Source organism: Ictalurus punctatus, chromosome 26, assembly GCF_001660625.3.
Source record: "Ictalurus punctatus breed USDA103 chromosome 26, Coco_2.0, whole genome shotgun sequence".
NCBI lineage: Eukaryota > Metazoa > Chordata > Actinopteri > Siluriformes > Ictaluridae > Ictalurus > Ictalurus punctatus.
In genome coordinates, this window is record NC_030441.2 from 20,650,241 (window position 1) to 20,662,781 (window position 12,541).

General features: G+C 40.7%; 1 protein-coding gene across 2 annotated transcripts in view; it reads left to right on the top strand.

Annotated features, from left to right (window-relative positions):
* LOC108258581 (uncharacterized) overlaps positions 1-12,541 on the top strand; it is an 83,602-nt gene that overhangs the window by 56,963 nt on the left and 14,098 nt on the right. For both annotated transcript variants that reach the window (XM_053676060.1, XM_053676061.1), the window contains 19 exons: positions 267-361; positions 1,988-3,579; positions 3,680-3,764; positions 3,887-4,033; positions 4,122-4,330; positions 4,432-4,535; positions 4,629-4,747; positions 4,915-5,091; positions 5,222-5,427; positions 5,517-5,617; positions 5,806-5,924; positions 6,039-6,164; positions 6,267-6,460; positions 6,580-6,674; positions 6,819-6,949; positions 7,978-8,102; positions 11,347-11,464; positions 11,579-11,791; positions 12,214-12,384. In XM_053676060.1, the coding sequence (XP_053532035.1) occupies positions 267-361; positions 1,988-3,579; positions 3,680-3,764; positions 3,887-4,033; positions 4,122-4,330; positions 4,432-4,535; positions 4,629-4,747; positions 4,915-5,091; positions 5,222-5,427; positions 5,517-5,617; positions 5,806-5,924; positions 6,039-6,164; positions 6,267-6,460; positions 6,580-6,674; positions 6,819-6,949; positions 7,978-8,102; positions 11,347-11,464; positions 11,579-11,791; positions 12,214-12,384 (4,127 nt within the window). The remainder of the gene's footprint in view (positions 1-266; positions 362-1,987; positions 3,580-3,679; positions 3,765-3,886; positions 4,034-4,121; positions 4,331-4,431; positions 4,536-4,628; positions 4,748-4,914; positions 5,092-5,221; positions 5,428-5,516; positions 5,618-5,805; positions 5,925-6,038; positions 6,165-6,266; positions 6,461-6,579; positions 6,675-6,818; positions 6,950-7,977; positions 8,103-11,346; positions 11,465-11,578; positions 11,792-12,213; positions 12,385-12,541) is intronic.

Below are 12,541 nucleotides of genomic sequence, written 5' to 3' on the forward strand. Positions count from 1 at the left end.
GGCTTTGGCTAAGAACAACATTAACAAAATTCATATTTGAAGGCTGAAAAAAGTCCAATGATACTCCATCTGTACTTGGGAAAACTTTAAATACAAATATAAAATATAATTCAAAGATATAAATAATCAGCATAAAAAAGATAAAACAACATTTAGCTTATAGATTTGCTACAAATTTTTGAAGCTTTTATTATGTGTGCGAGTGTGTTATTTGTAGAGGTATCTTACCATAAATTAAATTAAGTTGTTAACGTGTGTATGTTTAGGTGGAGCTCCTTTGGAGGACATACAAGCCCTTTCGACTAATCGCATCAGCATGGACATCACCATATTCACTAGTCTGAATCCTGCTGTACTTAAGGTATGAAATACATTTACATTTATTAATTTAGCATTTTAGGGGTTAGTTAAGTGCTCATGGAAAAAGTGGGTCTTTAGCTGTTTTTTGAAAATGGTGACAGATTCTGCGGTCCAGATTGAGGTTGGAAGCTCAATCCACCACTGAGGAACAGTTAGTTTGAAGGTTCTGGAAAGGGACCTTGAGCCACGCTGAGTAGATACTACTAAGCATCGGTCGTTCCCCGATAGCAGATTGCATGAGGGACCGTAAGCCTCAAGGAGAGTGTTGAGGTAGGGGGGCACTGTTCCAGACAAGGTCTTGTACGTGAGCATCAAGGCCTTAAATTTGATATGGGCAGCTACAGGAATCCAGTGGAGGAGATAAAGAGGGGTGTGACATGAGTTCTTTTGGGCTGGTTGAAGACGAGTGTGATGCTGCATTCTGAATCATTTGAAGGGGTTTGATGGAGCTGGCTGTGAGGCCCAAGAGTAGTGCGATACAGTATTCCAGTTTTGAGATGACAAGAGCCTGGACTAGTATCTGTGTAGTCTGTTCTGTGAGATAGGGTCTGATTTTCTTAATGTTGTATAAGCATATGGTGGTGTTCCCTCATCCAGTTTGAGAGGTCAAACAGGCAAGCAGAGATTCATGCAGAGACTGATGGATCATCAGGCTGGAATGACAAATAGAGATGGGTGTTATCAGCATAGCAATGATATGAGAAACCATGAGACTCAATCACAGGCCCCAGAGATGTAGTATAAATGAAAACGAGTAGTGGACCCAGAACTGACCTCTGGGGAACCCCAGTTGTGAGTTGCTGATTTTCAGAAATACCTCCCTTCCAGAATACCTTGAAGCTACGATTCCACCCAACACAGAGCTGTTCCGGTGATACCTTGGCTGGAGAGAGTTGACAGGAGGATCTAATAATTCACAGTGTCAAAGGCAGCAGAGAGGTTAAGTAGGATGAGGACAGATGATCTTGTGGTTGATCTTGCTAGTAGTAAGGCTTCAGTGACAGAAAGCAGAGCAATCTCTGTAGAGTGATTGTTCTTGAAGCCAGACTACTTGGTGTCCAGGAGATTGTTCTGTGTGAGAAAAATGGAGAGTCGATTAAAAACGGCTCTTTCAAGAATTTTGGAAAGAAAAGGAAAGAGGAAACAGGTCTGTAGTTGTCAACTGCAGCAGGGTTAAGCTACGTTTTTTAAAGCAGTGGGGTAACCCGGGCCTGCTTAAATGAGGTAGGGTATGTGCCAGTAGAGAGGGTTGTGTTAAAGATGTGTGTGTGCGCAGGTAATAGTGTGGGAGAGATGGACAAAGTGTAATTGCGTGAATGAGCAACTCCTGACCGAAACTGAATATGAATATCTGATTTTATCTGATCTAATCTAGCAACGTGTAAACAGCTTGTAGCAACAAGGAAGTGCAGTTACAGCTTATATCTGATAGCAGATGTTAATTCTGGTGTCAACGAAAAATCAAGAAAGAAACACCAGCTCAATACAAAAAGAAAAGATTTTTCTTCAATTCTTACATATGAAACAGATAAATAACTGTAAATATAAATAATTAGTTTTGAATTAAGACAGAAAATTTATATTGTGTGTGTGTGTGTGTGTGTGTGTGTGTGTGTGTGTATGTTAGGCCCTGAATGTGAGCACAGTGCAAGCTTTAATGGGGGTAAATGTGGCAGACTTGAAGCTGTTTGAGAACTCTTCAGCGGTTCAGTCCTGGGTGTCACAACAGAACCAGTCTGATTTAGATATGCTGAACCTTGGCATCATCAACACCAATGGCAGTAATTATACCGCCATCATCAGTACAACCACTTCTAGTACCAGAACAGCTACTGACACTGCCACATCTGCCAATTTCACTAAAATGACTACAGTAATCAACACACCTGCCATTACCAGTGCCATCCTCACCACCACTGCTTTCCCCACTAAAAGTTTCAAAGTAACTTCAGTTGGAACAACTGTCAACACAACTGCCACTGCCAATCCCCTCCTTACCACCACTGCTTCCAATACTACAAGTATGAGAATGACCTCTTCTACTGCAACAAATGTCAACATAACTGCCACTGCCAATCCCCTCCTTACCACCACTGCTTCCAACACTACAAGTAACAGAATCACCACTTCTACTGCAACAAATGTCAACATAACGGCCAATCCCCTCCTTACCACCACTGCTTCCAACACTGCAAGTAACAGAATCACCACTTTTACTGCAACAAATGTCAACATAACTGCCAATCCCCTCCTTACCACCACTGCTTCCAACACTACAAGTATGAGAATGACCACTTCTGCTGCAACAAATGTCAACATAACTGCCACTGCCAATCCCCTCCTTACCACCACTGCTTCCAACACTGCAAGTAACAGAATCACCACTTTTACTGCAACAAATGTCAACATAACTGCCAATCCCCTCCTTACCACCACTGCTTCCAACACTACAAGTAACAGAATCACCACTTCTGCTGCAACAAATGTCAACATAACTGCCACTGCCAATCCCCTCCTTACCACCACTGCTTCCAACACTACAAGTACAAGAGTGACCACTTCTACTGCAACAAATGTCAACATAACGGCCAATCCCCTCCTTGCCACCACTGCTTCCAACACTACAAGTATGAGAATGACCACTTCTGCTGCAACAAATGTCAACATAACTGCCACTGCCAATCCCCTCCTTACCACCACTGCTTCCAACACTACAAGTACAAGAGTGACCACTTCTACTGCAACAAATGTCAACATAACGGCCAATCCCCTCCTTACCACCACTGCTTCCAACACTACAAGTATGAGAATGACCACTTCTGCTGCAACAAATGTCAACATAACAGCCAATCCCCTCCTTACCACCACTGCTTCCAACACTACAAGTATGAGAATGACCACTTCTGCTGCAACAAATGTCAACATAACTGCCACTGCCAATCCCCTCCTTACCACCACTGCTTCCAACACTACAAGTACAAGAGTGACCACTTCTACTGCAACAAATGTCAACATAACTGCCAATCCCCTCCTTACCACCACTGCTTCCAACACTACAAGTATGAGAATGACCACTTCTGCTGCAACAAATGTCAACATAACTGCCACTGCTAATCTCCTCCTTACCACCTCTGCTTCCAACACTACAAGTAACAGAATCATCACTTCTTTTGAAAGCACATCTAGTGCCACTGCCAACCCATGTCAGGATGTAGACAGGTAAGTTGTGGTTTAATAAAACCAAGAAAGAGTGTAAATTGGAAAGTAGTAACAGGAGAATAATGATTCATGTTTTTGTTTTTTGTTTTTTTCTCCACAGTCAAGCAATTGAGACTACACTCTTGTATGGAAATGCTTCTGCAGTACTGTGCAACTTCAGCATCACTGACTATGCCTGTTCATCAGTATGCTATCTATTAACCAGATGCAAAATTCCAGTCTTGAATCTCACCTTGTTTAAATATTTGGTTGTCACTCATTTGACTACATACAAATCTTTTCATCTTGCATGTTTTTGTGTTTCAAGGTTGCTGTTCTTTCCACTGATGATCTAGCCAAACTGCTAAAATGTAAACTGACAGGCATCATAAAGTACCCCAAAGAAGTTTGGAAACTTTTCTTCCACAATTTGGCTGCACCTTTGGATGAAGCCCTGGACAAGGTTTACAACATGGTATGAGTGGTACTCAAATTTGCGTGATACTGTAGCATAAAAATACATATTTCTTTGGAACTGTATATTGTATGTATTTTTCTTGCAGAACCTCAGCAATGTTGAGGCTGACCCAAGCATACTTAATGCTATCGGGGAGGTGATAATCAATGACTTCACTGCAGCACAGCTGAAGAATGCCACATTTGTAACCGAGTGGTTCCAGATGAGGCTCAGACTATTTTTATCATCAGTGTCCACAGACATTCTTTCCCACCTCAGTTCCAAGAACTTCAGCTGTGAGACATACCAAATTGTGTAAGTATGGACAAGGGACTTTGAGCACTTCCTAGGTGTTATTTAGGACATGGATATGAAGTACTTAATGATAATATCTAATGTGTTCTCAATCAAATTAGGGTGGAGTCTCTCAGTAGTCAAGAGTCACTCATGAGAGTAGAACAAAGGCAGTCGGTCATTACTTCTTTCATCTTTCCCTTCCTGTCAAGAGCTGACCTGCCAGGTACATAGGCCTGTTTTACTTGTTTTAATACAAGAAACTGGCAGTCTTAGACTTGATTTGATTAATCTCCAGACTGGTCTCTGATCTTTTTAGATCCTGGCTGTGTTTCCAACACTTCTAGCAGCATTAACTGGCTTGAAAAGAACCTTGGCAATTTCTCCATTTATGCATCTTCGGAAGAGCTGAAAATTCTAAATGCAAATTTCTCTAGCGTGAGTAACCAACTTTGTGTCTTGTCGGTTTGCAGTTGACTGTAGTAGTAAAAGTTGGTCTCTGGATTTTGTTGGAGAGAGCAGGCAGCTGCTGTACCACTGTCTCTTTGTTTTCCTTGTGGACCTGGTGTGAACAGAATGTGTGATATGCCTGTTTTGTCCTGCAGGTTGCAGTGTTAGGCTTACTGTCCAATGAGCAGAAGGCACAGTTCATCTTGCAGCCGGATTCAGGAGTGTTGGGAAATGACTCTGTGTTTAGAGAGGTGTTTAGCAGTGTGATCACATCTTTAGATCTGAATCAACTTGGTGGCTTTTTCACAGCCTTCATTCAGACTGCAATACAAGTAAGGATTTCTGTAGTCTACAAACCAGGGCACATTTTCCTTCGAAATAATATACATTGATTCTATGCATACTATTTGATGAAGACCAAGTGTGTCAAGACTGTTAATCCATGCTGCTGTGTGTTTGCAGATGAACTTGACCAGCATTCCTCCAACAATATCAGACACCATTCTGAACATGACGTTCTTGTATCTGGTGCCTCACTTCCAAAGTTTCAGCCCAGATGACTTTGCCCTGTGGTTCCAGACTTATCTTTCCTTCTTCCTTCCTGGGATTGGTCCAAACACCCTGTCCATCATCCCCATGAACATCAGCTGTGACTCCTACAGAGAGATGTGAGCTCCCAGTTAACATGAATGCACAGATCTATTCTTTACGTTCTTTGATTTTTAACTCGTTTACTTCTATGTTGTTGTGTTTACAGAGTGAAAGGACTTGATCATGTGTACAGTGACCTCTCTGCAGCACAGTCCAACATTGTCTTCAATTACACACAAGACTATCTCAAGTACCAGTCCAGTCAAGGTGTGTGTGTGTGTGTGTGTGTGTGTGTGTGTGTGTGTGTGTGTGTGTGTGTGTTTCGATTAAGACTGCTCTTGCTTGTGTATTTGTAATTTGGGCTAAGTCAGTAGTGACCCACATTCACTGGTTTGAGATCGTCAATCTGAATTCAACACAGACTTTTCTCATTAGTGTCCTATATTGCCTCACAGGCCTGAGCTGCTATGACAGCGGAAGCTTCTACATGTTCCTGAAAGGGCTGTTCCTCAGTTTTGGATTCCCCGACCTGAAGGATTTCCTGTCTCTGATCCCACCTGACCGACAGGAAGAGGTATTTCTGCTGATTGTGTCAGTGAATCGCTCATTAATAGTGTAAGTGGCAGCCAATGAGCTGTCCACATCTCCTTCTGTAACGGATGTGTTGTCTCTCCTCTGTGTCCACTAGCTTTTGGACTCCATCTCTCCTGAAGAACTCAGCGAGTTTCTGAACAGGCCGAACACAGTCGTTAATGGTTCTGAGCTCTGCACACTCCTCAACAGCTACAATAGAACCGATCAGTTCCTGGAGATGGTACACCTGTCTTCATTTCACCTACCCTTTTAGTCCATGTGGATTACTTGCCTTTATTATATCAATATTAGCTCCTAGAGTAATCCCTGTTTCTCTCTACAGGAGCCTGTTTTGTCCTCAGCTCTGGCCAGCCAAACGTTGGAGTGTGTGTGGCCTCGAGCTCTCAGTGCCTCATCTCAGGCTGATGTAGAACAGTGGTTTAATGTCACCCTGGTTCACTACCTGCCCTACCTCAGTTCTCAGCTCATCAGTGCTGCCAAACTCAGTGGCGCCTCCTGTCTCTCATACAGGAAACTGTGAGTCTTTGCTGGATGTACCATTACACAGGGCTCACAGCACAAATACTGCCCCATGTCTGTTGGATAAAAATCTGAGAATTTTTAGTAAAATCACCTCTATATATGTTTGTGAGCAGGGTGTCTGTCCTGGGGGACAACTACAATTTTTCTGCAACTGATTTCACCCCGGCTGATGTGTACAGCTCTATGAAAGTGTATCTGAACAGCAGCGGTAAGAATAGCCACACCTCTCTCTTTTTATCTTTCTGATAAATGGATGCTTAAAATTAATTTGCTAACTGCACATTAATTTTAATTAATGTTTGTGTGTGCAAATGTATGTGTGTCTACATATCCATCTGTGTGTATCTTGCAGAAGGCAGCCCCCACTGCTATAACTCCTCAGATCCTCTTCTGAACTCTACTGCCTGGTTTGCTAATAACATTGGATTCTTCATAACCTTCATCACCCTCACCGATCTCCGGTCATTTATATCAGATAGCAAGGTAAAACAAACATGCATGCACACACACAAACACACATACAGAGTGAGGTCCAAAAGTCTGAGAGCATTAGTGAAAATTCTTCTGTTTTGCATTCTTTTCTAATTTAATACAACAGTTTTCATTACAAATTACAGTATATTATTGGCAACAACCTGAATAAAATGTAGAATATTTTAAATATTTACATTTAAATATTTACTTTTCAGATTTTCTTAGTATTGGTATGTCCACTTTTTACTTTAATGACCGTGTGCACTCAAGCTGGCATGGATTCCACAAGTTTGTGCAAAATCTTATGATCCATTTTAGCTCAAATCCATTGGAGTGCAATCTGAACACTGACTTCAGTAGACGAGATTAGGCATGATGCAAATCTGTCCTTTCGTACAAAGCATGCCACTCACAGATATGTAATGTTGGATGATATTCTTTATAAGAAATAAATGACCTAAAAATAATGTTTTAGTTTATAATTATGCAGGTAAAATCATGTAGATACAGCTCAAGAGCTTAATTTAATGGGAATAAATTCAGCATGGTTGTTGCTGCCAGATTTCCTCATGGATGCCCATCCATGGATAACCCCCTGTTACCTTCTGTAATAATATAGACTGTTGTGTGTGAAAATCCCAGGAGTACAGCAGTTTCTGAAATACTCAAACCAGCCTAACTAGCACCAACAACAATACCACGGTAAAGTCTCCAAGATTAAAATTTTTCCCCATTCTGATGTTTCATATAAACATTAGCTGAAGGTCTTGACATGTGTCTGCATTATTTTATGCACTGTGCTGCTGCCACATGATTAGCTGATTAGATAACTGCATGAGCATGCAGTTGTACAGGTGTTCCTAATAAAGTGGATGGTATATATATATATATATATATATATATATATATATATATATATATATATATATATATATATATATATATATGTATATATATGCACATACATATGGAAAAAAAATATGTAAACACACATTGACCTCAAAGTTTATTGATTGTGTTTTTATTGTGTCCTGTAGATTGCTGTGTTCCTGGAGAATTCCGAAAATCTTCAGTTGTTTAGTAACTCAGAGATTTCAGCCAATGTCACAGAATACTACACAACTCAATTATACATCCAGAATCCCAACTTTAGCCCTCTCAGGTAAAGCATTATATATTCACTATATAATACTAATCTCTAATTTCAAAGCACACTAATTAATATGTAGGTGTGCCCAATTCAAGACTGAGAGATAGAACACTGCAGAATTTTTGTTCAGATTTATTTATAAGAGGCAATCCTACAGAGACCAAAGCCTTATTATATGAGAGTGAGAAAATAAAATGTGAGAACAAACACATGGTGACAGGGAAATCGTTATGTCCCATTTTAGTAAGAGACGATAAAGCTTATTATTTCATGAATATTAATTTTGTCATTACGTCCAGCAAGGAGACCTTATTTTTGTCCCCCATCCCTGAGAGGTTGAGCCATAGGTGCCTCTCCGCCACAACCAGGCTACCCATTGAACGGCCGATATGACGGGCCGTTTGTTTGGTCGCCCGGACAGATAAATCTGTGGTGCGGAGCAGCTCTGCCACTGCCTCGGGCCCAATTCCCTCCCCAGTATCGAGCTCACTCAGCAGGTCTGCTTGGTAGGCCTGCAACACTGCCATTGTATGCAGTGACCTACAAGCAAGACCCGCTGCCGCATAGGAACCACCAATGCCCACCAACACCGAGATGGCCTTACATGGCTTATAGGGTAAAGTTGGCCTCCCTAAATTACCTGCCATTCATGGATAGAGGTGGCTCGCAAGCGCCTCCTCCACCTTCAGCATCGCTAAATAGCCGTGCTGCTCGTTATAAACACGGCTAGTGTATGGTTTTCTCCAGAAGCGTGATATCTCATCATGCACTTCTGTAAAAAAGGGGAGTTTTCTGTGGTGTGCTGGAGATTTATATTTATTTTCCTTGGAGAGGAAGCGCTCATCCAGCCTGCTACGAGCCACTTCCTCTTCCCCGGGCCGGTCTATATTCAACTTTTCAACTGCCCTAGTAATCACCTCAAGCAGCTCTTTATAAGCTTGAGAGCTGCTGTCGGTTTTTGGTGCAATGGCACCCTCTACCGACTCCTCGGAGTCAGCGAGGATGTTTTGGCTTTTGGCTTTCCACAGGAGTCTGACGCGAACTCCAAAGTCAGGCGGAGAGCCGGACCCGGAAGACAGAGCAAGAGATAGAGCAGCACTTGTCTTCGGCTCCTCTTCCAAATCCATAAGAGAACCCCACAACCTTAACCAGCTGGCTGCCTCAGCAGTGGCCGGCCCAGATCCGCGAGGCTCTGAAACCCAACTCCCTTCAGACGAGAAGAGAGCGAGCCGAGAGCGGAGCTGCCTAATTGTGAAATGTTCACAATGCTGACAGACAGACCCCTCGAGGGCTGCTGTCGTATGCTCTATGCCCAAAAGCTTCACAAGTAGAGGCAAGATTTTATACAAGCTTCAGATACTGGTCACATGCGTAAGGGTGCTATCATAATGTTATCCTAAGCACAACGTCGAAGTTCCCTTTGAAAGGGAACATTTATTAACATGAAGCGCTATTCAGTGTAGGCAATCTGGGCCCAAAAAGTCATGTCAATATTTATGCTGGGTAATGTAGGCATACTGAGAGTCAATTTATGCCAAATATATACAGATTTTTTTACATTTAAAATTAATCAAGCCAAATTTCTTCTCTCCGCATTAATATTATGCAAATCATTTGTGCATGATTTAATAGAGCATAATGTAATACTTTAATAAGTATTGTGATACATAATTTAATAGGGCAAAATGTAATAGAGCGGCTGTGGCTCAGGTGGTAGAGCAGGTTGTCCACTAATCGTAGGGTTGGCGGTTCGATTCCCAGCCCACGACTTCACATGCCGAAGTGTCCTTGGGCAAGACACTGAACTCCAAGTTGCTCCCGATGGCAAGTTAGTGCCTTGCATGGGAGCTCTGCTACCATTGGTGTGTGTGAATGGGTGAATGAGACACACTGTAAAGTGCTTTGGATAAAAGCGCTATATAAATGCAGACCATTTACCATTTAATTTATGCATCAGAGGAAGCATGAAGCAAGGAAACGTTTCCTTGTTATGCATATTCTCAAATGTATTCTCAAATGACAATTCTGCTTTTTTGCAGCTGGACCAGGATCATGTCTCTTTGACCATGTTCCTCACTGTCTCGATTAGGCTGATCAAAATTGTCTGCTTTTAACATGAAATTTTAAATAGTCAACTGTTTTGTCATTGTCACGATTGTACAGTGATTGTCAGTAGAGAGAAGAAACTAGAACTTTAAAATGTACTTAAGTCATTTCTGACTGAGTATGAGGAATTTTACATTTCGGACTTGAATAGAGTGTATATAAACCAGTGATTCCACAGCAGTGACTATATAATTACAGGTTAGCGGTAGGTAGTGATACAACCCCCAGTGGCAGCATGCTTAAACAACTACATTTAAACAGTGACTTTTTTTCAGCATATCATCTTTGTTCATTTAAAGAGACATACATTATTGAATCAAAAGAGAAAAGATATTCAATTACTATTTTTACTTCATAATGTATCCAGCAGTATTTGAATTTGCCGATCATGCAGTTTTTACAGGTCAAATACCAGTTTTAACCAGACAATAGAAACCCTGTAATATACAGTGTGGTCCAAAAGTCTGAGACAGAAAATCTGGGATTTTTTTCATTTAAAATTGGAAATAAATAGAAGGTTAGAATTTAAAAATATTTACAACAAAAGAAATTAAATGTTTAACATCTTGAATATTGACTATTCAAGATTCTGCTTCTGACTTCTAGGACCCTATTTAAATGTAAGCAAATTTGTGATATTGAAATTGAAATTTGTGATGTTAACTGCTTTCTAAAAAAGGTCAGATTTTCCTCATGTCTAAACTCTTTTATTGAAGCATGTGTACAGACAACATTCTGATGGATTAAGGATAAGGTTTTTGCGAAAATGTGTGCAGTCTATGCCAGCTCAAGTGCACACTGTCATTAAATCAAATAGGGGGCATATCAAACACTATGAAAATCTGAAATTAATTTAAATATTTCAAAGATTCTATTTTTCACTGAAGTAGTTGTCAATAATTTAATTAGTAAATTTACATTATAAAATTACAAAATAAAAAATTATTGTATTAAATTTGAAAAAAATCACTAGTGGTCTACATTAAGACACGCCTGCACTATAGAACACAACAAAAACTGAAATTAATATATAAATTAGAAAAATGGTAATGCGCAGTTTCTTGATTAACATGACATACTGTATCAAGTCCTTCATTATTGTTATGTATATGGGCAGATATTCAGACTCCGTGTTTGTGTTTGTGTGCAGATTACCAGGTGGACTTCTCTGTGAAGCTCCTGCCTCTGCATTTGTTCCTCTTGGAAATGAAGACAGTCAGATCATTCTGTCGGGCATCAACAAATTCTGCAATGAAACCAATCCAGAGGTAATCAGTCAATTTTAAATACCAATCCCAATAATAGTATCAGATTTTCTACCATTTGAATGAGCATGTCTAATCAGTTGTTCTTTAACAGTGTAAGTTATCCATCTTTCTTAGATCACAGCAGCACTGGTGGAAAAGTTTCCTAGTGTGTCAGCACCTACAATTCAGTTGCTTGGCAGCCAGAGTGTTGGCCTGACTGTTGGCCAGATAAGCTCCGCCCCCTACAATGTGATAAACAGTGCTCTGCCTACACTCAGTAACATCAGAGGCTGGGACCAGGGCCAAGAAAATGCCCTCATCCAGAGCATCATTAGTGCAGGCGTTAATGTGAGTGTAAACTACTGACTACAAAACATGAAAAAAAAAATTCTATTATATGGGAGTGTCTTCCTGCCAGGTATTTTGCCACAGAGATTTTTTTTCACCATTCAGTAGAACTGATGAAGTGGAGTGGAGAAACCTCACCTTGAGTTACTTACAACACTTGGGAGTCATCTGGACAGATTCCAGATGCAAATCCCACATCTGGAATCAATTGCATTTCGTAGCACACATGTTTGTAAATGTTCAAAATGGTGCAGACCTACATAGATGACCAAGCAACTAAGCAGTGATTTGTCACGTTCAAATGTAGACTATGTTTAAAGAGGGCTGTAACTCCTATATGGTGTACATATAGCATGCAAGTAAAAGTGAACAGGTAATCTTCAGGTTGAGTTTTTCTGATTGGCTATTGTTTTGCTTAACAGATCAGCAGTGCCTCTTCTCTGTTATCTCTGGGAACACTCATCGGTGGCGTTCCTTCTGCAACAATCTCCAGCATCCCATCTTCTCAGCTTCTGTCTTTATCCCAGAATCCAACATTCATCAATAACATTCTGTCAGCACCAGTTATTCTTCAAGAAACCTATGTCCAGCAGGTACACACATCTCACACTCACACATGCATAATTTTTTATATATATTAGAGATGTACCGATGATCAGGGCCGATTATATCCTGTCAATAAAAAGAGGGTGGGAAAACACATCGAGTTTGTAAAGAAAATGTCTTGTGTGGAATGATGACAAAACTTCA